The sequence below is a fragment of the Nyctereutes procyonoides genome, unplaced genomic scaffold (assembly GCF_905146905.1).
Source record: "Nyctereutes procyonoides isolate TBG_1078 unplaced genomic scaffold, NYPRO_anot_genome, whole genome shotgun sequence".
Lineage (NCBI taxonomy): Eukaryota > Metazoa > Chordata > Mammalia > Carnivora > Canidae > Nyctereutes > Nyctereutes procyonoides.
The window spans coordinates 7,415,908-7,443,718 of record NW_026575140.1 but is presented as its reverse complement, the minus strand read 5'-3'; the positions used below and the strand labels follow the sequence as shown (position 1 = coordinate 7,443,718).

The 27,811-nt window shown below is 50.6% G+C and overlaps 1 protein-coding gene across 3 annotated transcripts; it reads right to left on the bottom strand.

Annotated features, from left to right (window-relative positions):
- Positions 1-125: 125 nt before the first annotated feature.
- PSKH1 (protein serine kinase H1) lies at positions 126-26,898 on the bottom strand. 3 transcript variants are annotated; one of them, XM_055305501.1, is made up of 4 exons: positions 26,766-26,898; positions 14,694-15,714; positions 6,657-6,724; positions 2,215-2,394 (listed from the first exon to the last, which is right to left on the bottom strand). In XM_055305501.1, exons 2-4 carry the CDS (start codon positions 15,642-15,644, stop codon positions 2,343-2,345), a joined length of 1,071 nt encoding a protein of 356 aa, XP_055161476.1. In that variant the 5' UTR covers positions 15,645-15,714; positions 26,766-26,898; the 3' UTR covers positions 2,215-2,342. The 3 variants fall into 3 exon arrangements, with proteins under 3 accessions (XP_055161474.1, XP_055161475.1, XP_055161476.1); XM_055305499.1 differs by lacking the exon at positions 6,657-6,724 and having other exon boundaries at positions 126-2,394; XM_055305500.1 differs by lacking the exons at positions 6,657-6,724; positions 26,766-26,898 and adding an exon at positions 26,216-26,715 and having other exon boundaries at positions 126-2,394.
- Between the last annotated feature and the right edge of the window lie 913 nt (positions 26,899-27,811).

Sequence of the window (27,811 nt, the reverse complement as noted above, 5' to 3'; positions counted from 1 at the left end):
GGGACTTTGACTTCTGGCATGGCAGGCATTGAGTCAGATTTTCCCAGAGAAGCCATGCCCAGCCCGGGCCCCCACATCTTTCTTCTTCCTAGGCAACCCCCCAGTCCACAGCATGGAGTCTGGGCTGTCAGAATGGATGAGCAGCCTTCCCTGGGGACGGCAGCCTGTTTATTGAGTACAGAGGATACATTTACAAACAGAGTACACAAAATAAATACCTGCACATTCTCCAGCCACGGTCCATGGTATAAAGGCCCAGGTGGGCCTATCAAAGGCCCATGTCTCCAAATGTCCTCTGTCCTACCCTTAGGACCACGCCTATTTTGGACAAGAGAGGAAATGAATGCCCAGGGCTTCAGGCCCCCGAGACACTTGGGGAAATGGGGGGAATTCTGAGGATTTGGCTCTCTGCTGCCTTGTGCCAGGAGCACTTGGGATGGGAGATGTATAAGGCACAACTTGGCCCAGAGTGGTCTCTTTGGCTTTGTTTCTCACTGGAGGTGGCACTTGCAGAAAGACGGGGGCCTGGAGCAAGGCTACCCACTGAGAGAAACAGTGAGGGCCAATCCCTCCCGGCTGGGCCCCAGATCCTTCCCATTCACTAAAAGCAGCTGTGGAGGAAGGGGACTTGGGTTCTAGCCGGTGGAGGGAGACAGGGGAGGTGCCATGACCGACATGGGGATGGTCTGGCTCAGGCCTCTGGGAAAGCAGCCACCCAATTCCACCCACCTCCTGCAGGGAGTCCCTCCAGCCTGAGATTCGGCAGAGCCCAAGCTGGAAGGGTAATGCTGTGAAAGGAAGCAGGGACAGGCTGGACCAGGCAAGGCCAGCTGTGGGAAGGCCAGGGCCCCTAGGCACTCAGGGTTCAGAGGCAGGTCACACAGTATGGCTAAGTTCCAACTGGAGCTGCACAGCAGCTCAGCAGAAGGGGAGGGCTGAGCAGCCTGGGGACCTTTCCTAAATACAGAAGGTCCTTCCTACTTTCTCTAGAGGATGAGGGAGGAGCACAGTGGTCCGTCCTAGGCTGCCCATAACTCATGTCAGACACTAGATGGCGCCTTCATGCCACTGCGAGGAGGGAACAGCAGCGCCTGAAGGGAAGGGGCAACCGGCAGCACCGAGGGTGGAACCGGACAGGGCTGACACTGGAATCTTGATGGGGGTATCCCTGGAAAGCCCCTGGCCTCTGCCTTGGCCCTGGTGCCCCCATTCCCCAGGTAGCAGCAGTGGGGTTCCCTTTAACCCCCACGGTTGGGAAGGAGGCACCTAGGGAATAGAATGGGCATCCAAGGGGGAGAGAGAGGTGATAGTGGGCTCTGTAAAGAAGGCACTGAAAACAGAGGCCTGGTAGGCAGGAGGTCTCTCATTGGCAGAGAGAGAGGTTGGAGCCTGGAGCAAGCCTGCTACTAACATGGCCAACATAGTCCAGAAGGGCCAAGGACCATGCCATTGCCCTACCACCAGAGGTTCTAGCCAGTCCTGGGGCTAGGAGGGGTCCCTGGCGGCACCATGAAGGGACAAAGACCTTGGGTGAGAGGTGGGAGACTTTAGACTTAGCCAGGGGCTGAGAGTCCAGCCAAGGCACAAGCTTTGTGCTTCCTAGGCCTCTCACTGGGGCACAGATCAGGATGCAATGGAATGTGGGGAGGCCAGAGAAGGTTCAGTTAAGAGGCTTTCAGAAGTAACTGTCCCAAAGAGTCCTGGGACCATAGGATGCCCTCCGCCTGGCACGACATACCCCCTTGGTCTCGGGGAAGAGTCAAGGGGTGAGGGAGCCTGAAGGCCAGATCCTGCCCCTTCCCCAACTTGTAGCAGAGCAGTTGCCCAGGAGCACTGGTGCCAGGCCAGGCTTCCAGTTCACAGGGCTCACAGCCCCCTGGGCTCCCTTCACTCTGTCACACCAGACTCAGGCCCAGGATGAGGATAGGGGCTGCTGAAGGCACAGGGAAGGGGCTGGGGCCAGTCACCTGCCACTGGCCATCCAGGCCTATCTCTAGAGGGGGTGTCGGGCCCAAAGGGCACAGCAGTGCATGGCCAAGCTGGGACCATGGCACGTCTGCACTGCAGCCAGGTGGCTCAGCCATTGTACTGCTGCTGGTAGCGCAGGTTGAGCTCCCGCAGTTCCCTCTCCCGTACACGGCGCGACTTGTTGGAGCGTGTGGAGCGGCTGGAACGTGTGGACTGGGCTGATTTGGTGCTTTGACAGCGTGAGGAAGCACGTTTGAGGAGGTTCTGGGAGATGGAGCGGTGCAGATTCTTCATGGATGAAGAGGCTGCCATGCTCACCACCCATGGGTGCCTCAGGGCCTGCAGTGCAGTCATACGGGCGCCGGGGTCCACCGTCAGCAGGCGGTCAATGAAGTCCTTGGCCAGGTTGGACACACTGGGCCAGGGCTAGAGGCCAAGGACAAGCATTAGCACGAGAGCACTGAACACGGCTCTCCCCATGCTGACGATGCCACCACCACAGCACTTAGAACTGTCCAGCATCCCTGCACTCTCCCCTCGAGAAAAGCAATGCCCGTCTCCTCCCAAGTACAGTCTTCTGGGCCTCCCCCACCCACCCAGCGCTGGGCCAGGCCATGAAGCAGAGGCTCTTCTCTGAGTAAGGAGTCCATCTGAAAGCACAAGGACTGTACCTCTTCCCAAGCAGCAAACTTCTAAGGAGACCTGGACTCAAAGCCTGGCTCAGGAAGGTGGCTCCTGTCAAGAAGCCCCACCTGGCTGAATCCTTAGGTTCCCGGGGTAAAGGACGCTTCCTCAGAATTCCTCTTAGCCCCCAGAGCTAAGCGTTATTTCAGTGATCTCAGGTTCAGTGCTTGCTCCCATTAGACCATAGTGCTCTGGGTGAGCCCCCGTGCCTGGTGCCAGGCACACAGCGGCCCCGGAGCCCCGAGGAGGGCAGACGGTCCCGAATTCCCTGCATCTTCTGAGGCACTCTGGCATGGGCTCTGACCCTCCCAAGGGGTGGGCAGCTACGGCCTTTGCTGAGCCTACTGCAGAAGGTTCGGGTGGGATGTCAAGGGACCCCCATGCTTCTTTCTGACCAGTGAGGTCCGCCTGTTCCACCTAAGGGTGCTCTTCGCCCTGGGGTACCCTTGAACTCACTGTCTAGGGGGGTTCAGGAAGCCGCAGAGCCCACATTTGGGGCTGCTGCATGCCTATCTAGCAGATCCATATAACACTGACTATGGTTACCCTCACTTCAGCTTCCTTGACCTCCAATTCTTCCCCAAGGCTCTTCCCCACTTATATGGGGGGGGGGCAAGGAGAACACTCTTCTGGAATCCTGAAGAAGGGGCGGGGCTACTTGCAGTTGCTACCCTAACCTGCTTTACAAAAGGCAAATCCCAACTTGTACTAAACAGAACTGGTAGAAAACAACAGGCCACATTCCCAAACAGCCACCTAATGGTCCTCCTCACTAACGGGCCTGCTTCCAGTGACTCCTGGGGAGATAACGGCCCTCAGGACGCACAGCCAGGGAAGCCCAGAACACCTTGCTAAGAGCACTGAGGGGGCACAGAGTGGCAGACAGCGCTCCCCCGTACAGAGCCCGGTCCTAGTTTCCCTGCAGGCCTGCACAGCTCGGGCTCCCGTAGTGAGGCTGACATATGCGTGAACGGACTGGGTACCACAGTAGGTTTTGGCTCACAGTTCAAGAAAGCTTCAGTACTGGAGAAAGCAGCTTGCTGCTGCCACCTGAACACAAGAAGCCACCAGGAAGGGTCAGCCAGTCTAAACCACAGATACTGCAGCCCCTTTCACTCACTGAAGACCTGGAAGGAAGCAGGCCTGATAGGCCCACTGATGGACACAGTAAAACCTAGGAGCTAAGCAGGCTGGGGCACAGGAATATTCACACTGCCTGACTGGCTTTTCTGGGCTCCACGAAAAAGGGAAGTCACTGGGAAACACAGTGCAGGTGGCACAGCCTGAAGACAGAGCTGGCAGGCCAGGCGAGCCAAACAGCTGACACACGGATTCTGCGCTTACCCCTTGGTCCAGCCAAGATAGAGGAGGGGTCACTCCTCTGCAGACCACAGAATAGAAAGAGTGGCAAAGCTGGACTCAGAAGCCAGGAACCTAAACATGGATGGATCAGAGGTACCTCCCCACTTCACATCCACACCCAGTCAAAGACCCCTGCAGCTCCAGACTAGTCCACTGTGGTCTTTGGTGGGCCTCTCACCAGACCCATCCTGGGGGCGTAAGCACTTCCATCTCCAGAGTGGCACAGGCTCACACCGGGCATCGACCCCTGCTGTTCCCCGAGCGGCCAGCCTGTTAGTGACAAACTGAGCCAGACTGATCTGCGCCTCCTGCTCCCCCCGAGATGCCTGCCTCTCCGATTACTGTGTACACACAGCTGTGTGCACAATGCCGATGAACTCATCTAAGGGCCAAGCCAGCCCTCTCCGGCAGGCCCTCGCCTTCCTCATTTTTGAAGAGCTGTGAACAGCTGGGCCAGGTGGGTCCCCCAAGCCAACGTGACTTGAGCCATCCTGACTTGAGAATCATGCTATGCCAATGGCACCCAGCCTAACCCTCACACACTGAGCAGCAGGAAGTCAGGCGGGCCAAATCCAGGAAAGTGTCCTCAACCTAGCCCACTGACAGCGAGACAGGGGCTCAGGCGGCCTGTCTGAACAGTGGCCCCTGGGAGCCCCGCCAAGTCCTCCAACAGCACTCAGCAAGGAAAAGTAAGGCTTTCCACACTCACTCAGGGTCATGTCCAATTTAGTACCTCCTAGGAAAATATTCAACACCCACAGACCAACCCATCCGCCTCCCCAACACGCTTGGGCCTCTGGAGCCCCATGAGTATGTCTGTCAGCCTATGACTGACTGGCTGGGTAGCATTCTGGGTGAGACAAAGAATGATAAACAGTCATGCCTTTCCATTTCCATAGCTCGAGCTGCTGGCTCTGGGTAAACAGAACTCTCACCTCAGTAAACTTGGAGCCAAGTCAGGGACACATGTGAGGCACAAGTGGCTGACAGAAGGGACAGGCTCCAGGTACCACCTGATCAGGCTCCCAGAGGCTTCCACCTGTTTCTGGGTTGACATGGAGCACAGCGTGTGGAAGGGAATGTTAATTATCAGTCTGCCTTGCCTCCAGACTCATATTTCCCTCTGCTGTAGGATCAGAGAACAACTTTGATACTCAGGGTGAGAGCCTACACCCTCCTTTCTATGAGCCTCTTATGAGCTGTGTGGGTAAAGGGCTGGGCCCCATCCCGAGAGACAAGGACAGGTTGTGCGGGGAGGGACATCATTTCCACCCTATTTCTGACCATCAAGCTGACTCCTTTTCCCTAGTCTGTAGCCCCCAGGATACTTATCCCCTTGCAGTTATGGTACCTACTTTTTTTTTTTTTTTTTTTTAACTAAGCCCCAATGTGGGGCTTGAACTCATGACACTGTGATCAAGAGTTTTGTGTTCGGGATCCCTGGGTGGCGCAGCGGTTTGGCGCCTGCCTTTGGCCCAGGGCGTGATCCTGGAGACCCGGGATCGAATCCCACGTCGGGCTCCCGGTGCATGGAGCCTGCTTCTCCCTCTGCCTGTGTCTCTGCCTCTCTCTCTCTCTCTCTCTCTCTCTGTGACTATCATAAATAAATAAAAATTAATAAAAAAATTTAAAAAAAAAAAAGAGTTTTGTGTTCTACTGACTGAGTCAGCCAGGCGCCCCTAAGGTACCTACTCTTGATTTTATAACAGCAGAGAAGCCAAAATGGGGTAGTCAACTCTTCCGGAGCACTTCCTTCCATCCCCTGCTTCTCAGGGACCAGCAGAATCCAACCCTCCCTTCAAAGGGAGGCACTAAATCAGAAAGGGCTTTCAGCTCAGAGGATGCATTTTCCTTCTCCCCACCCCTTTGCTTGTGCTTAATAGACTGAGCCACCCAGGCGCCCTAAAGTCCTTGATCTAAGAAGATCTCGCTTCTTAGATTCTCGCTTCTTCTTCTCTCGCTTTCTTCCTCACTTGGCTGCACATGAGGAACAAAATCATAGCATCTGGGGCACCTGGGTGGGTGGCTCAGTTGGTTGGGCATCTGCCTTTGGCTCAGGTCATGATCCTAGGGTCCTGGGATCAAGTCCCGCATTGGGCTCCCTGCTCAGGGGGGAGCCTGCATCTCCCTCTCTCTCTGCCTGTACTTTCTGTGCCAAATAAACAAAATCTTTAAAAAAAGAAAAAAAAAGAAAGCATAGCATCTAACATTTAAGTGGCCTGAACCTCCTGACCCCTATGGGTTCTTTTCTAGCCCATGAAGACTCTGGGGAAGGTTCCCTGGCAGAGAAGTTAGCCCCACCAAAGAGCTGCTAGGGGAAAGAAGGGAGGAAAGAAGCCTGGGCTTTGCTCCCATGACTCAGTCTTCCCTCAGCTTTGTCTCAAGATATATTTTCAGACCCAGCATTCCCACCCTCAAGGCGCCTCCTTCCTGTACTTACGTGGGCCCGAATGAGAACAGAGAAAAGAGCATGTTTCTGGGAAATGGAGCTTTGAGTTTACTCAGAAGAGCAGAACTATTAGTATGACAAGAACAGCATACTCTGATGTGGCCCATGAGGCAAAGGGTTTTGAGAATTCAGCATAGCTGGAGACCGTGTGGCAGGGGAGCCAGCAGCCCCTTCCTCTGGTCAAGACACTTACCATTCTAGGATCTGGCAGGGGATGAGTGGGGGCTTTACGGCAGGAAAGAGGACCTCAGGGGAGAGAGCCTGAGGGGAGAAAATGAAGGAAGATAATAGAGTTTTAAAAAGGGGTAGAGAATGAAGATAAAAATAAAACAAGAAAAGGCATGACAACTTAAAGGTTAGTAAAGCTGCATTCGGAAACCTAAATGAGTAATAAAATGAACTCATGCGCCCCCATCTGTCCCTGTCCAGAGTCCACAAAGTGAAGGACAGGGACAGGAGGGAGACAGGGTACAACTCAAGAGTCAGGAAGGATGCTGTGTGCTCGCTTTGGAATCAGGGGGATGTTGGCAATCTGTGCCAGCAACTAAGTAATGTCTGCTTTTAATGATGTCTTGAAGCAGCCCTGGATGGTTCTGGATTTCAGAGCCTGTTGCAGAGTGGTCCTTTATCTCCATTCACAGATTCTACTAAGGCCAACCTAGCTCTTAAAAGAAAAACTCAATACCAAAAAACCTCCTCCCTTCTGGTTTCTGAAACAGTTAGAACCCTGGTGGCTATTGACTAGCATGTCATCCCCACTGAAGCCTGTGTCTCCGAACTCTTGGTACACAGGACTTGGCACAGGGCAGGTACTTGGTCCACGTGGAATGGCAGGAAGGAGACTTTTGCTCGAAGCTGGCCAGACCACACTGGAGCAAAGCTCAGGTCTGGGCACTATACTTACACGGGGAGACAAACTGAGGCCAGGCAGGCATGCCCAGGAAGGGGGACCTTGTGAGACAGGGCCGGTGGGGAGTGGCTGGATCAGGTCCCCTTTAACCACCCCATCCACCTGTGAGTGTGTTTTCCACTCAGTGGGGGCAGAGGGAATGAGTGTGGGAGGCTGTCAGCGGATTGAAAGAGGTCAGACTGTGGGAGACAACAGCTGTGGCAGCTCCCACAAGAACTCAAGAGCCTAGAAGCAACAGGGCCTGTGAGTGGGCCGAGCTACCTAGGTGGAGACAGACAATGAGAAGAGCAGGAGAGGGAGGGGACGGACAGCACACCAGGCACTGCTCTGAACACAACCCATGATATAGCCCTTTGATGGAGAGGCCTCGGCCGGGTGGGGGTGGGAGACAGCAGTGATGAAAGAGGCTCTGACCCTGGGTTAATGAGAAGCTGGAGGTGGTCAGGGCAAGGCATTTTGGTAGGAACGGCTGAATGCAGCAATGTGGGGAGAATGGGCATCTGTTTCTGCCACCACAGGAGAGTACTTCTCTTTGGGGACTGTGTAACCAGGGCAGCAGCGGCAGAGGGAAGCCTAGAAGATAGGGCTCCAGGGAGCTGAGTGGTACACCAGAGGTGGCACAAGAGGGGAAATACTGCCCTTCTCTATGCAGAGCCTGCCTCCTGCCCCCAACCAAGAGGAAGCCACCCCTGCCTTCCTTTAAGAAGTCTCCAAGCACAGTGACCAGTGAGGGTCCACCGCCCACACCCAGTGGACCAGATCATGCCATCTATCAGTGACCAGTCAGGAATCTGGACTGCCAGCGTCTGCTGGCAATGAAGGAGGGAGACTGCTCTGTTCAATACCTACTGAGTACCAGGAGCTTTGGTGAAGTAGGGACAGCCCTTCCAGAAAGGTCCCTCCTGGACAAGTATGGGGGCATCTGCTTGTCCTCGTGGGATCCTGGCACTGAGCTAGTACCATCACCCAGCACTGACAGCAGAGAGGCAAGTAAGAAGGGCTTAGGGATACCTCACAGGAAAGAATTCTAAATCAATTTGTGTTTCCCTGTGCTGTCAGCTTTTGCAACAGACACGGGAATCCATCCGCTTACTCTGGGAGCAGGAGGAAGCAAGAGAAGAGTGATGAGCCAATGGTCTGTCACAGTCCCCATCCACCCTGGAGGTGGGAACGTGAGGCAGTTAAATGCACCAGCAGAATCTAAGCACAAGCCTGAAAACAGGCCACCTACCTCTCTGCAGTCTGTGTGCTGCCTGCACACAACTTCCAGTCTCCAGCTCTCCCATATCCCAGGGGAAGTCCTCCCCATGGCTCTGGGTCAAGGTCCTAACCCCACTCGGCTGACTGTCCCTACCGGGGCATATGAACTAGGCTGTATGACCAGCCTCCTCATAGGGGCTGACCCCGTTCACCTAGAGAGCCACAGGACATGGTACATCCTCTGCACCTCCTTTTATCTTCAACATCCCAGTGCAGAATGACAAGTGTTAGGGTCACTTTAATGTGGGGAAGTAAATGTGAACTCTGGCTCTGGGCACTCATCCTACTGCAGGACTATCAGAACTACAAGATGGTCCCATTCACTGCCCCTGAGCGCTTACCCCTTGGCGTCAAGTGGATGGGTGGTCTGACTACAGCCCAGAGGCCCACCCTGGAAAGCCACCTCCCACCACCTTGATCCCCCAGGGGGTGACAGACTGGCCCTGCAGGTGGCCTTCCTCTCTCACCAAGATTCTGTCCCTTACTCTCCTGAACAAGCCACTGTGAGGACCTTTGCCCAAGCCCACCTGTGCTCAGGCTTGCCCACAGCTCAGAGACCACCCCAGCAGAGGGCGACAATTAAAGGCTGCTAAAGGCAGCAGACAACAAAGCTGCTGATGGCACCACTCTGCCATCAACCCCACAAGAGCCTCTTCAACCATCCTGCCTCTAAGAATAGAACTCTTGACAAAAGCAATAACATTAGGCTGGCAACGTCACATTTCATGTGCAGTTAATGACAGCATCTCCAAATCAGCAGGACCATAACGAGCCTCCAGTATAGGTCTTGCAGGTGATGACTCACCTTCTGTGTCACTTCTTTAGAAATAGCTGCTCCAGCCCTTCTGGAATCTCTCAAGACAAGAAGCTCCCTCTCTCAAGGTGGCTCTTTGTGTCTTCAGACTGCTCCCCCATTCATAAAGGCCTTCCTCACATCTGGCCGACACGGGTCTCTCTGTCACTTCTTTTTTTTTTTTTCTCTCTGTCACTTCTAACATGACCCTGGCTTGGCCCTCTCTACTCCAGCACCTCTGGTCATCAGGGAAAATGCAGATTTCTCTTCTCAAAATTATCTGTCTTAGCCTCCTCCTTCTCAGCACTCCCTCCTCTTCCAAGATTCCCATAGCTGCTACTAAAGCAGGTCTGACCAGCAGACCACTAAACACCCCTCCAGCAGGCTCTCCACTCCTTCCTGGAGCCCAACCCCAAGAAGAGAATGCTTCCAAGCCATCAGAGCTACGCCCATCTGCCTGCCAGCCAGTCACATTTGGGTCCTTTTCCAAGGCATCACCAACAACTGCTGGTGTTTCCCTCAAGAAAAGCCAGGAGAAAGTACTGGAAACCTATGTATTGATAAACATGCTGTCCTCAAGGACTTTATAGGCTTGAGAAGAGAGATGTATACAGACAACAACCCAAGAAAGTACTGAACCAAAAACTCTGGCAACATGCTGAGGCATGTATGTCAGGGAACAGAGACTGCGGGGATGGAGAGGCCAAGAATTCTGACATCAAGATGGCTTGGATTCAAATTCCAGGCCTGCTATGCTCTAGCTGTGGAACCATGGACAGGTTACTTAACCTCACAAGCCTCAGTTTTCTCATCTGTAAAATGCAGGCATTATACCCACTGGGCAGCACTGCTGTGGAGATTAAACATGTTGGATACAGTACCCTTAGCCCTGAGTCTGGTATTCAGGAGGCATTACACAGTGGTCACCATTATTATTATTATTATTATTTTTTTAAGATTTTATTTATTCATGAGAGACAGAGAGAGAAAGAGACAGGCAGAGGGAGAAGCAGGCTCCATGCAGGGAGCCCTATGTGGGACTCGATCCCGGGATCCCAGGATCATGCCCTGGGCCAAAGGCAGGCCCTAAACCGCTGAGCCACCCAGGGATCCCCAGTCACCACTATTCTTAATGGGAGCAATCTTTGAATTGAACCTTTCAGAGCTGGTCAAATTTCTAAGGTCAACACTTGGAGCACAGGGAAAAGCCTGACCAAAGCTTAGTATGGGGAGTGAATGAAGCAAACATCTAGGACCTACAGTGTGTAGGAAATGGGGCAGAATGGGGCCAGGGCTATGGGCTGGAGTATTGTGGTCAGGATTGTGTGGCAGGAGCCAGCCACTAGGTGTACTTCCCTCCACCACTGTAGTCTCCCTAGGGATGTCAAGGCAGGAGCCTACACACTCTCTGGACCATGTAGACAGCAGCCTCCCAGGTGAGAGAACTCTCTCACTCAACCCTTGTAAGCTGATGCTCCTGCGAACTGCAGGAGGATTCTGTCCCTAAACTGGCTCACAAAATGTGGAGCTCACTCTTGGGAACCTCTGATCTGCCTTAAACACCCCCAAGATGCCAGGTTCTTCATCCCCAACTGGGAATACTGCAACAGTCCCTCCATCAATCTTCTTCCTGTTGAGTCTCCAACAACGCTTCCTGCTGCATTCCCCCTTCACTCTCAAGAACCCAGAGGGCTCCCTCCCACCTTATGCTTCCAATCTCCAAGTTGCCTCTGGCACCAAAGAGTGAACACCAACACCAAATACCAGGCCTGGCCCAGCCTCATCAACCTGTCCTGCAGGTTGATTATTATTCCCATTTTCCTATTTATTCTGAACACAGTCAGCAATGACCCTTTCTCAAAGCCCACCTCCTGAGAGTTGACCCTTCTCAAACGCCCTCTATTCAGGTCCATGGAAACCACTGAGTCTGACAAGGGACTGCACAAATGGTAGGCCTCAGGGAACAAGCTCATTGGATAGGGCTTGGTATACAGAAGACATCACTATGAGAAGGTAGGGGGCAGGAAAAGTGCCCCTAGAAAGGCACCAACTGCCATGTACTTACTGTCAGGTGAGGAATGCACACTTCCAAACCTTGCTGGGCTCAAAGTGAGTGGTCCTTCATTTGCAGAGGAAGCTAGATCAAAACACCCTCCTTTCAACATGATATGCTCTCAGATAGGTTTTCTGGCAGGGCCTTACTCACTTGGATAGCCTTCAGATGACTATCACACAGAAGACAGATGGCTGGACTGAGGGTGGAGGCAGGGCCCAGCCCCACGAAGGGGGATCAGCCCAGCCACCTGACCTGAGCCCCACAGCTCCTGTTTCAGAGTGCCCAGGCCCAGTGGCTAGTGGTGAGGCCTGCACTGGCAGGGTTTGTTCTGTGGCCATTTCCCACTCCTAGTCCTTTCTCCCCAGGCAATCTCAAGCTTCATGGGGATGGAAAACAGACCTTCATGTCTCTCTGCATCTACCCCAGGTGCATTTATGGGTAGGCAATGGTCAGCAGAACAGAAAGACAGATGCTTGGTCTCCACCTCCTCACCCAGGAAGCACCCCAGGCAAAATCCACCCAAATCAGATGGTGGTAGAACCTGTTGCTGGAGTCAGCGAAGCTCTTAGTAAGGGACAGATGCCCTCAGGGGAGGGCCAGGAATTTGGCTCTGGAACTGGGAACTAACTCTTGCTTTCAGCTTCAGATAAATGGGGCGGGAGGCAAGGCTGGGCAGTGCCCCCCATAACATTGGGAGCCCCAGACTGTGTTTCTAGCAGAGCAGGAAACAGTCTCAGGATCCAGTCTTGTGGCTATAAGAGGAGCAGGGAGCCTGAGTCCATTCCTCACCCCATTCTCCTGTCATTCTCCCGCCACAGATAATCAATAGCTGCTTAGCAAGATTGCAAGCCCCAATTAGATAAACTGCTTGATCAACAACTGCCAGAATTAAGAACTCTTGGGCAAACCAATAGACTTTCAGAAAGTCTTCCCTTAGTCAGCATCTCTTGGAAAACCTCCCTCTCTACTACTGTAGCTAAGCTCGATACTCCCAGCCAGCCAGACCCCCAACAGCCGGGCACCACACAGAGCTCATAGCACACAGCAGGCCAGGTGGGGCCTTGGTATAACACGGCCTCTGGGAGGTGGATCCTGGGTGTTCTGCCCTGTGATGAAATCTGGCCAGAGGGGATCCCTGGGTGGCGCAGCGGTTTGGCGCCTGCCTTTGGCCCAGGGCGTGATCCTGGAGACCCGGGATCAAATCCCACGTGGGGCTCCTGGAGCATGGAGCCTGCTTCTCCCTCTGCCTCTGTCTCTGCCTCTCTCTCTCTGTCTCTGTGTGACTATCATAAATAAATAAAAATAAAAAAAATATATTAAAAAAAAAAAAAAAAGAAATCTGGCCAGAGGATGGGAGAGGTGCCCTCTGTGACTATGCCATTCTAGCCTGAGCTAGGTGCTAGCCAAATGCTTCCCAGCATTTGTTTTGTTGAATCCATCTGAATCTATGTGGAGCAAAGAAGATGTGAGAACTTTAGGGGAGAGCTAGAGAACATTCTGCTTTCTCCTTCACCTGTGGCCAGCACAGAGCTGGCCTAACCACGAAGGCTTCCCTCCATTCCTTGCACCACTTGGACATGTGACCTGGAGATCCCCCTAAGGGATGCCAGTCACCATCCTCCCAGGGAGTCCTTGACTGACCCCACGATCATGTCTGAAAGCTGACAGGGAGTCTGGTGGGGCAAGGGACCTCAAGCACTGAAGACAAAGTGGCAAGAGGCTTAGGGGTGACTCCTACTGGAAATGCTGCTCTGGGCCAGTTGGCTGGGGCCAGAGAGGGCCCAGTCCAAAACCCCTGGAAGGAAAGCTGGGTTTCAGAAGGCAGTTGGTTCCTCCCCTCCATATGGGTTGTTTGTGGAAGCCCACGCCTGGGAGTGCTCTGCAGGGGGCACCTGGGGAGGGGCCCTCGCTGCCTTGACAGCATCCTGCAAAGCTTATTTTACCTCCCATTTAAACCGTTGCACATTCTGGTATTTGCTACCCTCCCAAGCCCACCATTATGCTTACAGCACCTGCTCTTGCTAAGGTCAGCCTCATGTCCCCCACAGTTAGCATCCTGCCTAAGGACCAACCAGCTCACTCCTTCTGTGTGCCTTCCTTCAGTTCCCAGCAGTGCTGAAACCTAACAATTTTTTTCACATATCAAGACAATCAGTGTATCCAAAGACACACACATCATGATGGTCTACCGGTTGAATCTGGCCTGCAGGTTAGTATTTGTTGCCACACAAGGTAGTATTTAAATACATAAATGGAATTCCAACATTTTAAGATCAAATTTTCTGGCTTCTCTTTAAAAAAACTGGAGCATCTGGGGACACAGAATCTTCTGGGCTGTGTGGCAAAATTGGGCAGAGATGAGCAGCATGGGCTCCTTTCGACAGGGCACGGTCACTGTAGCTTGTCCCAGTCCTTGTGGAAATACAGTGGCCACTGTGGCTCACACACTCCAGCTGCCTTCTGAGTTCGCCTACAGCTGCAATGCCCCTGTGCAGGCAGACAGCTCCCCAGATGCCGGTACCTGTGTTCCCCACTTCTCAGCCTAAAGACTTCCTCCAGCACTAGCCAGCATTCAGGATAGCCTGGAAGGGTTTGACACCCTTCCCCACAAAGAAATCCTTAACTCTTATAGGAGTCAGTGGGTTAAAACCCACCTTCTAGTCCCTCAGTGATACAACTCTGAGGCATGCACCACGTGATTATTCACCAGGTCCCAGTGGAAGTTCCAATGGCCCACAGTGGCAGTTGGCTCCTCCACAGGCCATTTATTGGCTTCCTTCCTTTCTGCCTCACTTTTCCACCTTTCTGCCTGTGTTTACTGGACTCAAATCCCAATTATACTACCTGCTCCCAAGTCTATGGGCTCACTTTCAGGGAAACCCAAACTAAGACACCCTACTCATCTCACTTCATCATTTTTACATTACTTATCTGAACCCATGAGCAGAGCCCTCAGGGCACATGCCCTGATCAAGAGCTGCCGAGAAAAAAAAAAAAAAAACAAAAAAACGGGCATGATCCTGGAGACCCGGGATCAAGTCCCACGTCGGGTTCCTTGCATGGAGCCTGCTTCTCCCTCTGTCTGTGTCTCTGCCTCTCTTTCTGTGTGTCTCTCATGAATAAATAAATAAAATATTAAAAAAAAAAAAGAGCTGCCGGATACACCCCCTCTTCCAGGGCCTCCCACCATCCCCGGACAGGGTAGACTCACCTCCCCAGAGTAACTGTACTTGCCCCTGAGGATTTGCCGGTACAGTCTGGTACGGTTGTCATCCTCAAAGGGCATGGTGCCACTGAGCAGGATGTAGGCAATGACACCCAGTGCCCACATGTCAACTGAATTGGTGTAGGGCTTGCGGACCAGGACCTCAGGAGCAATATACTCGGGTGTGCCGCAGGTGGTCTTCATCAGGCAGTCGTCACCCTTCTTGCGGGCGCTGGCCAGGCCAAAGTCAGTGATGATGATCTTGGAGTCAGTGCCTGGGTGGTAGTAGAGCAGGTTTTCAGGCTTGAGGTCTCGGTGTGTAATGCCTAGTGCATGCAGATATCGGACACCATCCAGCACCATCTGCAGCACCCTTGTGGCATCACGTTCAGTGAAAGAACCCTTGGCGATGATCCGGTCAAAGAGCTCTCCACCGGTGGCCAGCTCCATCACCATGTACACACGCTCCTGCGTCTCAAACACCTCCACCAGCTGGATGATGTTGGCATGACGCACCCGGCGCAGCACACGCAGCTCTGACTCACATACCTCTCGTCCTTCCCGGTACTTGGTCTCAATCATCTTGATGGCATATGGCTGCCGGGTTGCCCGGTGCTCCACACGTACCACTCGGCTGAAGCTGCCTCGGCCAATCAGAGCTTTGATGTCATACTTGGCTGTCACACGTGGGTCAAACTTAGCCCTGTACTTAGCCACCCTGGCCCTGCGTGGTGGTTCCGAAGGAGGCTCTGTGTGGCTGGTAATGGGGGCACTGGGGCAGGGGTTTGCACACTGACTGGCTGCTGGGAACCCAGCTTTAAGATCACTGTCCACCTCTGTGATGAAGTGCTTGTGCACATCCTTCTCAGTGCCACTGGAGGGCTCCACCTTCTTGACGAGATCCAGCTGGACATCCTTTGGCGGCTCAGGAAGGACCTTGCTTGTCCCACAGCCCATCACGGACACGGGGGCATCCTCTCCAGGGAGGTTGGCAGGACCTGCTCTGCAGGCAATGCCCTATCTACACCTATGCACACAGAAGAAAGGGCAAGTCAGTATAGCCAGGAGTACCGCGGAAAGGATACTAGTCACCCTCATCCCCTCTCTCTTGCTCCTCCGTAAATGTAGCCTGAAGACCTGACTCTAATATGGTTCTCTAGAAGGAAGGACGGCCTTGGTCCCTGAGTGCTCAATGGAAGGTCCAGATGAAAGGCTGGGCCTGAGCTTCATGGTCTTGACTTAATCTCCCTGGATCTGATTCTTATGGTGCTTTCCAACCCCAAGTGCAGGGCAAGAACATGCACCAGGCTTAGCTGTCACTGCCCCCACCCTCCTCCCTACTCTGCCTGGGTCCCTTATCCTAGTCAAAGTTCAAAGTTTTTTTTAAATGTTAAATCATTCCTCTTATTATTCTGACTCATCTTTTCTGAAATGGGGGTGTGGAATGTTGGGAGGCCTGCTCTCCAACGTTATCACCTATGATGGCTCAGAAAGCCACTTCCCCAAGGCACCTCTTAAGGATAGCTTTCCAGGCTGTCTAGGCCTCCTGCAGGCATTGATTCCCTCCTACAACTGCTGCCAACACTACCAGCCCTGTCCTGGTTCTTTGCCCTAACCTTACTCTTTCCTAGATGGTTCCCATTAAAGCATCATCTTCATCTGGCAGTCTAACACTCTGTTCCAGGGTCTTCCACTTTCAGTTCACCACATGGATGGCTGAAATCCCAAAGCTAGCTGAAATCAACCCCAGTAAACTTAGGACCACAAACCTTAGCACACTGCCACCAGGTAGCTACCGAACTATCCTGGGCTTCATTCAAGAGACAAAGGGAACCTTGAGCTCAGAAAGGACACTAACAGTTTCATCTTGATGTGACTCAGGCTGTGGATCAGGGTACTCTGCTTCCTTGGGATGAGGATCCAAGAGTTTTTCCATGTGCTTCTTAGAGATGTTCTAACCATAAAACCCTATGGTTGTTGGGGCCTTGATAAGGTGAAGTGTTCAAGTACTGTTTTCCAGAGGTTACCTCTACCCTGGCCGTCCTTCTTTAAGTCTATTGAAGAGCTCCACAGGTCAAAGAGGGCAGCTGAGAATTTCCTATTGACTATGACATACAGAATTAGGGGTAAAATGATCAATTCAGGTCAAACATTTACCAAACACTGTAAAGGGAAAAAAAAACAGCTTTTTTCCTTTCTATGTTAGGAAATAAAGAGTTCTTTCATACTGTGTATTTCTTCACTGCATGTGTCTCTTTTACCTTCACAGAGAACACTTCACTTTTCTTTTTAAGATTTTATTTTTTAATTTTTTTTAAAGATTTTATTTATTTATTCATGAGAGAGAGAGAGAGAGAGGCAGGGACACAGGCAGAGGGAGAAACAGGCTCCATGTGGGGAGCCAGACGTGGGATTCAATCCTAGGTCTCCAGGATCACACCCTGGGCTGAAGGCGGCGCCAAACTGCTGAGCCACCAGGGCTGCCCAGATTTTTTTTTTTTTTAAAGTAACCTCTATACCCAACATGGGGCTCGAACTCACAACCCCAAGATGAAGAGTCGCACACTCCACCGACTGGAGTCAGCCAGTGCCCCTAGAACACTTCACTGCTGACACCTTTGATCACATGTGTGGAGTCCCTACACCAAGCAATTCGGTAACGTCAGCCAGATGTCCGACAATATAACTATGTTCTAACACTGTCTACTTAAAGATAGCGTCAGCTCCCACAGGTTAAGGGCTCAGTCCCCTAAGACTGTTCTCTCCCTCACATACATTTCAATGCCAGTCACAAGCCTGGGTTATTACCTGTTCTTCTGATCAACTGGCCATAGATCAGGTTGGGTCTCAACAACTCCCTCAAGTTTAATTAATTTGCCAGAGAGACTCCCAGAACTCAGGGAAACACTTACATTTAGCAGTTTATTAAAGGATATGATAAGAGATACAGGTGAACATCCAGATGGAAGAGATGGTGAGCAAGGCATGTGGGAAGGGGTGCAGAGCTTTTATGCTCTCTCTGGGTGCACCACTCTCTCAGTATTTCCATGTGCTCAACAAGCCAGAAGTCCCTCAAGCACTCTATTATTGGAATTTTATGGAGAGTTCATCCCATAGGCATGATTATCATTAACTCCATCTTCAGCCCTACTCCCTTCTCAAGAGAATAAGAAGCAGGGCTGAAAATTCCAATCTTCTAATCATGGCTTGAGTCTTTCTGGTGACCAGTTCCCATCTAGGAGTCACCTAGGAGCCCACTCAGAGTCACCTCATTAGAACAAAAGACACTCCTATCAGCCAAGAAATTGCAAGGGTTTCAGGAGCCTGTATCAAGAACTAAGGTCAAAGGCCAAATATTAGAACAGAGATGCTCCTCATGCTCATATCACTTTGAAATTACGAGGGTTTCAGGAACCCTGTGCCAGGAACTGGGGGTAGAGATCCATATATATTTTATATTTTAGTTTATCTCACAAATATCTACCAGGTGCTTAGGGATATGGGAATGAATAAGACATGGTACAATGTAGATTACATTTTAACACACAGATACAAAAGCAAAACACGGTCACCAAAGTCACAGTGTAAGATCAAGAAAAAAACATAGGAAGAGATCATTTCAAAACAGCATAGTAAGTATTAGGCTTAAGAAATAACAACATAGGGCGACCCTGGTGGCGCAGCGGCTTAGCGCCGCCTGCAGCCTGAAGTGTGGTCCTGGAGACCTGGGAGTCACTCCCTGCATGGAGCCTGCTTCTCCCTCTGCCTGTGTTTCTGCCTCTCTTTCTCTCTGAGTCTCTCATGAATAAATAAATAAAAATCTTTAAAAAAAAAAAAAGAGAGAAGGAAGGAAGGAAGGAAGGAAGGAAGAAAAGAAAGAAAGAGAAAGAAAGAAAGAAAGAAAGAAAGAAAGAAAGAAAGAAAGAAAGAAAGAAAAAGAAAGAAAGAAAAAGAAAAGAAAGAAAAGAAAAGAAAAGAAAAGAAGAAAGAAAAAAGAAAGAAACAACAGGGATCCCTGGGTGGCGCAGCGGTTTAGCGCTTGCCTTTGGCCCAGGGCGTGATCCTGGAGACCCAGGATCGAATCCCACGTCGGGCTCCCAGTGCATGGAGCCTGCTTCTCCCTCTGCCTATGTCTCTGTCTCTCTCTCTGTGTGACTATCATAAATACATAAAAGTTTAAAAAAAAAAACGAAATAACAACATACATGTAGAGTGACACAGGTCTCAGGGAAAGCTTCCCGGAGGTGACCCCCACAATGAATTTATTTATTTATTTACTTTAAGATTTATTTATTTATTTATTTATTTTTATTTACTTATTTATTTATGATAGACACAGAGAGAGAGAGGCAGAGACACAGGAGGAGGGAGAAGCAGGCTCCATGCCCGGAGCCGGATGTGGTACTCGATCCCGGGATTCCAGGATCGCGCCCTGGGCCAAAGGCAGGCACTAAACCGCTGAGCCACCCAGGGATCCCCTCCCACACTGAATTTAAGTTTAAAGTAAGAAGGAGTCAGTTGAGGAGAGGTGGGAATGGTGTTTCAGACAGAGAGCACAACATACTCAAAGATTACCCTGGGCCTAGGACCAAGCACGTTGGTGGTATGAAGACAGGCCTGGGGGCAGGCTGGGTGGAAGTTCTGGAAGCAGCAGGAACCAAGCTGCAGACAACACATATTAGGGTGAGGAACCAGGACCTTCCAGGGAGTTGACCCGAGCTACAAAGGTTTACAAAGACGGCAATCAATCTGTGTTTAGAAATAAGAGTGAGGCAGAACTGGAGGAGGGTCAAAGTCTATTAAAAGGGCGAGTGAGGAGGGTGGTGGCCCAGATAGCAGGGTGGAACAGAAAGATGTCAGTGGGAAAACTGACAAGGACCGAAGGAGTGAAAGGAAGGAGAGAGGGCAGCTCTAGTCCCTTGCCTGGGCTCCTGGGCAGAAGGGTCAGCAGTGCAGCAGGAGGGTCAGATCTGGGAAGTATCAGGGAGAGATCAGTTTTGGGTATGGTGCAGTGCATGTGCAACATCCATATGACACAAAGGTAGAATCTGACATTTGAAGAGGCTGACCAAGGGTGGTGCTTGGGGCCAAGGGGGCAACACCTAAACCTCCCACTCCCAGCCACTGAGAAGCCAGCAAACGATCCCATCAAAGGCAGCAGAGGAAGACCCAGGCAGGTTTTGCTAAGGCAATTTAGGGGTCACAGAGAACCCACAGAGGCCACCAAATTCCAGTGAGTCAAGGGCCAGATTCTAAGGTGGTGATACTGATCGGTGTAGTGTGGCTAACTCTTTCAAGGAACAAGCTCATTAATGAAACATATCCGAGCCCTCAATTAGATAAAAAGGAGGAATCTGGAGACCACAGATTAAGGGCTCAGATTTTAATCAGTATGTCAATATGACTCTCAGAAGAATGAGGGATGTTTCTCTCATGACGGGGAAGGATTCCTCCACCACCATAAGGAAGAGCCCAGGAGATCCTACATAGTAGCACAGGAAATCATGTTAAACAAAGACACTTAGAAACAAGGTTTGTTTTCACAGAGGCTCAAGATTAGAACTGTGGACTAGAATTTTGCAGACTCATCTCTTCTTTCGTGGAAAACACAAAACTCTCAATGCTATAAAGGGCTGCAGCTCAGGAACAAGACAGTTCCTGGGTCAGGATTCCTGAGGCAGAACAGAGGCCCCTGACCTCCAGGATCACCGGTAAGCAACGTCTACCACCATTCAGAGAGAAAACAAACTGCATGGGTGACCCAGCATAGCTGCTCGGAGGTCTTCTCCCAAGATCTGCAAAATAAGTAATTGTTTCCAGGCGAGTGCACTGGGTCTTTTGTTTAAATGTGCACATCTAGTCTGGTTCTGATGAGAAAAACTAAGGTTTACAAAAGAAAAGGCCTGACTTCTCACTTTAAACAAAGCCTGCATAGGGATTTCAAGTCAGCAGTAAGAGAGCCAAAAATTATCCCTCTCTGACCTTCCTTCTTCCTTCCTGGGACATAGTTTCTCCCACATTTGTTCCAATTAGAAAGTCTTCCAAGATAAGCTGACGCTTGGACTCCACCTTCCCAACTAGATGAAGAGTGGAGGAGAGAGGCTGCTAGCTCTGGGAAGGGGCAACAGCCAACAGCATCCAGGTTACCACAGCTGCTCCACACACCAATCACATCTGTTAAATTCCCATTGCTCAGAGATCAGGTGAAAAGGCAAAGATAGGAACAGGGAAGCAGTCTGACAAAACTTCTGGGAATAAGGGCAGAGTGTCTTCCTGCCCCCAGCCCTCCTGTGTATGTCCCTAGCACAGTGACCAGGCTGTGAGAAAGGACTAAGAAGGTCACATTATGCCAGCTATCACAAGTCACTGTTCCTCTTCATGATACCAGTCCTAACACATCTTGCAGAAGGAACTGAAGAACTCTCTAGAGTCAGCCTCCACACCCTCAACTCCCAGCCTGATTCCAAGGACTCCCCCAGGAGTGCAAGCATGTTACAGTGTGGTAGTGGGCATGAGCATTCAGCACTACTGTTCTCACTGAGGAATGACAGGACCAGGAAAGTAGAAACTTGCCCACAGCCACTTTAAATAGTGACAGCCAAGCACGGACCCAAATCTCCTAGTTCTCCATTCACAGTTCCTTCCATCACAAGGGAGACTCCAAAGAGTCTGGGGCTCAGCCTCACCAGGTCAAGGCCTCTATCCTTCTTCAGAACATTCAGCTGATGAAACAACCGGCCTTTACTGAGGACCTTTTCTGAAGGGCCTATATTATGAAACCACCATTCCAAGTATAATCTGGGTCACACTGCTCACTGCTGCACTCTAGATTGCTTTAGAACACTATTTTTCAGCCTCTTGAAGGAAGAAGCCACTTCTCAGGTTTCTAGAACTCTCTGGCACCCAGTGAAGTGCTTGAGCTCAGAGCATGCATTCATGTTTGTTAACAATGAATGAAAGGTGGTCTGGCTCTTGGATTTCTACTTGCTGCAAGGCAACAGTCCCAGAACCTCAAACATTTTCAAGTGGCAGGAAGAAGCCAGACTGGTGATTAAACCAGAGCCGTGCTCCTTTGGTACCTGTGTAAATGTCCTCAACAACAAAGGAAGCTGGAGCTCTCAGGCCTGTTTTTCTTACAGATTGTTAACTGAACTCCAAAGCAAGTTTGTCCACAAGCTGTCAGACTTGACCCCATGGGAAAGAGAGGGGGAAGGGCCTAAGATGGATCCCGAAACAATTTCCTGGCCACAGAAGCCGAGACTGTGGCTGTGTCCCTGGCAGGGGCCCATAGGCAACCCGCCCTCTCCAGTAACACCCCCTAAGATTGTCCTCCACAGAAAAGGTTTGCAACCTTTCACCTGCGAAGATCTCTATATCATGCTGTTTTGGAAAGACTGTTTTGAAAATCTATCAAATGAAGTAGGCAGTAATCTCCCAGTAATCCCTGAAATAAGTAACTGCTAAACAACACTTCTAACCATCATGAGGCAAGCAGAGACACCAGGCAAAAGAGCTTGTCACTTTAGATGAAAACCCTTGAACAAGGACCTCAGCAACCTTAAGGGGAGCTATGTGCATCTGCTTTCTGAAACGAAAGGGACACTGCACCTAGCAATTCCATTCTCAAAAATAATTCTATAAAACCACTTCCACGAGTCTGCAGATATAGTTGCATAAACAAGTTCATGAAAATGTTCTTTGGGGCAGCCTGGGTGGCTCAGCGGTTTAGCGCCGCCTTCAGCCCAGGCAGGGCGTGATCCTGGAGACCCGGGATCCAGTCCCACGTCCGGCTCCCTGCATGGAGCCTCTTCTCCCTCTGCCTGTGTCTCTGCCTCTCTCTTTCTCTCTCTGTCTCTCATGAATAAACAAATAAAATCTTAAAAAAAAAGAAAGAAAATGTTCTTTGTAATAATGAAAAAATGGAAATTACCCAAATATCCATCAATAAGGGAATAATTACATACATTAACATCTATTCATATAATGGAAGGCTGTGAAGCTGTTGAAATGAATGAGGTAAATCCATATATACTAACAAAGAAAGTTACTAGCCAATTTTATTGAATGGCTTCGTGCCAGGATCCATATCTGTGATGTAATATGTAGTTTAAAATAGTATCTGAAGCATATGTCCAATGATGGGTTTAAAAAAAGATACAGGGCAGCCGGGTGGCTCAGTGGTTTAGCACCGCCTTCAGCCCAGGGTGCGATCCTGGAGACCCAAGACAGAGTCCGGAGTCGGGCTCCCTGCATGGAGCCTGCTTCTCCCTCTGCCTGTGTCTGCCTCTCTCTTTCTCTGTCTCTCATGAATAAATAAATAAAATCTTAAAAAAAAAAGATACAGACACATATATGGAAAAATATCCTCAAAAGGAAAAAGAAAAACTGTTGACAGGGATTGCTTCTAGGGTGTATAAATGTGAAGGGAACAGGAAGAAGGAAGGAAGGAAGGAAGGAAGGAAGGAAGGAAGGAAGGAAGGAAGGAAGGAAGGAAATAAGTGAGCGGAGGGAGAAGGACTTTCACTTATAGCTTTACATATTCCTGTGCTGTTGTTATGTTTTAAAATCATTACCACATATTATATTTTTAAAGTTAAAAAATATATATTTTGTAGAAATGTACAGTCTGGGGATCCCTGGGTGGCTCAGCAGTTTAGCGCCTGCCTTTGGCCCAGGGCACGATCCTGGAGTCCCGGAATCAAGTCCCGCATGGGGCTCCCGGCATGGAGCCTGCTTCTCCCTCTGCCTGTCTCTCTGCCTCTCTTTCTCCTTGTATATCATGAATAAATAAAATCTTTAAAAAAAATGTACAGCCTATTATATGAATTTTTTTAAGTGCCAGAAGAATACATACCAAATTATTGCAGTGTTTGAGTCTAAAGATATTTTAACTTTTTTTTTAAAGATTTTATTTTATTTATTCATAAGAAACACAAAGAACGAGGGAAAGACATAGGCGGAGGGAGAAGCAGGCTCCCCGTAGGGAGCCTGATATAGAACTCGATCCCAGGGTCCTGGGATCACAACCTGAGCCAAAGGCAGACGCTCAACCACTGAGCTACCCCAGTGCCCAAGATGATTTAACCTTTAATAATATTTCATAATAAAAATTATTATGACTTCTTCTTAGAATACAGTAACTCAGGACACCAGTTCTCAAGACTCCAGTTAAGCACCAAGCTTTACATGGTAATAACTGGTGGACAGACTCCAGCCTTGGGGCTGAGAGGGAAAAAGTTCAAAAGTCTACTGTGTCCTCATTTTATTTATGACCCCAGCTCCATCTAAGACATCCTACCCACTGGCCATCTGATCATCAGAAATACAGACTCTGGCAATGTACCTGGGGTTCTTCTTCCAAAATCCCAAGGTTCAACCCACAAATACTTACTGAGCTCCTGCTGTGGGCCAGGAACTCAGCCAGGGGCTGTGACCGACAAAAAGAAGGCTGCCATAATCTCTGCTCTCAAGGAACTTACAGCACAGATGATTCTACACAAGAATCTCTCTAATGATGCATGGTGAGGCCACTTCAAGACTGCCAGTCTGGAAGGTGACCCTCTGAGATAATCTTCCCCTACAAAATGAAAACACTACATTTTTTACTTTAGCATCATATCAGATACCACAGCAACAGAAAGCTGTCCCAAGAATTAGCTCAGTGATGACCTAGCCAACACAAATCCACATAATAGTCACTGAGTAAGATTCTTGGAAGGAAAAGGAGTTCAAATAAAAAAGTCTCTAGCTCTCAACAAGCAGAATTGCTTCCGTTCCTCTAGGGCTGTACTTCTCAAAATTTTCTCTGTGTATCCTAGGGTTGAGAGAGATGGCTGTTCTTGGCTATCGATTCAATTCTTTGGCACACTTATAGCCCATTCATATCACACAGTCAGGAAGCTCTGAAGAGGACAGAATGGTCCATACAACATGCTAACACTTATAAAGTAAGACAGAAAGCCAAACCAAAGTCTCACTCGTTTAACTGTGAACTGTGACCAACAGAGATCCCCAGTATCTATTTCAAATTCCACAGACAGTAGGATCTGCAGGGGTGTTCCATTCCAGGTCAGGTGCAACTCTAGCTCAGTGTCAGAAGCAAACAGGTTTCCTGAAAGCTGCACTTTCTCTAGCTCATTTATGCAAGTCAACAAGCACAGCCACTGCAATTAGACCGGGACAAAGTGCTTATGCAACAAACCTACCCTCTGGTAAATCAGCATTCCAAGCCTCTACTAGGGAAATGACCAACTGCAACTGCCCTGAGTAGAAGCACAGTTTTGTCAGAGCTTTCCCTGATAAGCAGAAATCACCTCAAGGAAATCCTATAAGGCACCTTCCTACATGAGGCTCAGTCTGAAGAGCAAACAAGCTACCTGAGTTCTCCTTTTGACAAGGGACACACTCTGGGGAAAGCAGCATTAGTAATAACAATGGCTTCCATTTCCTGAGTTCCAACTATATTAAGCATCTCGTATGAACTCTCATTCCTCCGTGCAACCACACACAGTAGGCACGATTACTGCTATTTTGGAACGAGCAAGATAGGACTCAAAAGACCTCAAGATCTCACAAAAACCAAAAACTGAATCCAAGTCTTTCTGACTCCAAAGTCCATACTACTAACCAGCAAATCATACTGCCTCCCTCAGTATGGGCAACAAGGCTATAACAGGAGTCCACATGTCACAGCTAGCCCTTCCTACAGGACAAAGAAGACACAACAGATTCCTAGTGCAATGACAAAGATGTTCAACCAGGGAGCAAAGTCCTCTGAGATGTGTTTTGTTTTGTTTTTTCAAAATACAGATTTCTACCAGGCTCCAGATCTTCTGAATCCAAATATCAGAGAGAGACTCTTGAATCTGTATCTTGAAAAACTACCCCAAGGGATCTTAGACCATGGAAGTTGACAAGGCTGCACCACCTACCACAGCAATATGTGTGCATGTGCAAACGGGAGATATACATTTGCTGTCCTTATGTCAGATCCTGGCCTCTGATAAGGCCTCAATAATACAGTGAATCTATTTCTAGTTTTAAACCAGTAACCTATCCCAGTCCATTCAGCAACTACTTTATGCCAGGCATAGAGCCAGACACTCAGACAGGAGACCCAGACCTACCATCGCGTGATACCACATGATATACTCAACTGTAGTCACATGAATAAAATACCTAGGAGCCAACGGTTACCTGTGAGGCAAGGGAGCCTTCTCCCTCGGAAAAGGAAATGAAATCTAAGGTGGATTTTAAAGGACAGATGTAAATTTTCCATTCTGGTGGTTAGGGGTGGGGGTAAAAGAATATTACAAAATGCGAATCTAAAGTACAAGGGTATTAAAAAACCGAACACAGCGGGCTCACGTGTCCCAAACACCAACTGTAAACAGAAGGGAGAAGTGCCCAGGTGTTAACTTCCGGTTAGGCCTCTACCAGATTACGAAGAGCCCTGAGCGCCTTGCTGCGAAGCTTGGACTTCACCCTGTAGGCACCAGGGATCCCGTTTCAGGCAGTGAAGCACTTACTCAAATTTTCAGGTGGGACCGATCGCTTCAGCAGCTTCGTGGAGGGGGAATGAGCGTGGGGAGCTGGGCTTCCCCTCGTAAGCTGAAGGCTATTGGCTTGCGGAGCAGGCAACCCGGCCAGGCTCAAGCCTGCTTTTCCCCGCCTGAACACGGAAGCGACCGGCTGCCCGACAGCTGCTAGCGTTCAGTCGCAAAGGAGGGGCGTGCAGGAGGTGGCGGGCACGAGAAAGCAGGGAGGACAACCTGCTTAGTTCACCCTGCCCGACGCCGGCTGGCTGAACAGCAGGCAGGGAAGCTGAGCACGTCGACCAGGCCCACGCGGCCCCAGGGCCGGGCTCCCCGGCACAGCAGCACGGTTGAGGCCCGTCCAGCCTCCAACACCAGGCATCCCGAGCAGCCCTCGCCTGGCCTGCGCCCCAGTCCCGGAGGCCCCGGCGCACGGGGCTCCGGCCGGGCGAGGACAGGCCCAGGGCACCAGGAAGCGACCATGGCCGCAGGTCGCCAGCCCCTCCCGCCCGTCGGGCCGTCGCCCTGGGCCGGGCCGCCTCACCTCGCGCGGGCGGCGGGGTCGTCGGCGTCTCGGCGGCTGCGCTGACCCTCGCCAGACTGCGGACAGGGTCGCCGCCGCCACCGCCACCGCCGCCGCCATCCTCGGGCGTCAGCGTCCTGACGTCATCACAGCGCGCGCTTTACGCCAAAACAAACCCAGGCCGCCCGTGGGGCGGTGAGGGGGGCGGACTCCCGAGGGCCCGGCCACGCGTTCAGCGCCCTCGGAGCGTGGCCTGCCCACCGACGCCTTCGGGGCGGAGACTTTCTCTGTCTCCGGGGTGAGTCGAAGTCACCCTCGAAGTAGCTGAGCCTTGGGCCCAGGGTGGGAGCGCGGGAGGTCGGGAGAAGGTGTCAGATTTCTGGGTAGGGCGGCAGGACGCCCCGTAGTGCGAAGTTGGGGACATAGTGTGTTTCGACAGAGGTTTCTGGAAGTGCCCCTGGAACTCTGCAAAGGATCGATTTAAATTTTATTAACAAATCAGTTTTTGAAACTGCAATTAAAATAATTCAGGGACTCAGATGTTAAATTTGGCCTTCCTCACAGTGGAGTTGCAAATGGTTAACCTGAGGATCGGTGAAAGTGAAGTTAGTCTTGGGCTAACTTCGGAGTAACGGTTTTTTTTTTTTTAAGATTTTTTTTTTTTTAAAGATTTTATTTATTCACTCATGAGAGACAGAGAGGCAGAGGCACAGGCAGAGGAGAAGCAGGCTTCTCGTGGAAAGCTCGATGCAGGACTCGATCCCAGGACCCCGGGATCACGAACTGAGCCAAAGGCAGATGCTCACTGAGCCACCCAGGTGCCCCTAATTTTTGTTATTGTTGTTATTGAATTTAAGTTTCAATAACAACTTGAGACTGCAAATCAAGTAGATTAAAAAAAAAAGTTGTTGCCGTTAAGATTCTCTATATAAGATCAGAATTATCTCCGGACACCTGGGTGGCTCTGCTGTTGAGCATCTCCCTTCCGCCCAGGGTGTGATCCTGGAGTCTAGGGATCCAGTCCCACATCCGGCTCCCTGCATGGAGTCTGCTCCTCTCTCTGCCTG

What these genes read in the sequence shown, in the direction of transcription:
- PSKH1 (XM_055305499.1), bottom strand. Translation starts at nt 15,644, where the DNA reads ATGGGCTGTGGGACAAGCAAGGTCCTTCCTGAGCCGCCAAAGGATGTC. An exon ending in AGTACAGTTACTCTGGGGAG is followed by an intron (nt 2,395 to 14,693) that starts GTGAGTCTACCC and finishes CTTGGCCTCTAG; the next exon opens with CCCTGGCCCAGTGTGTCCAA.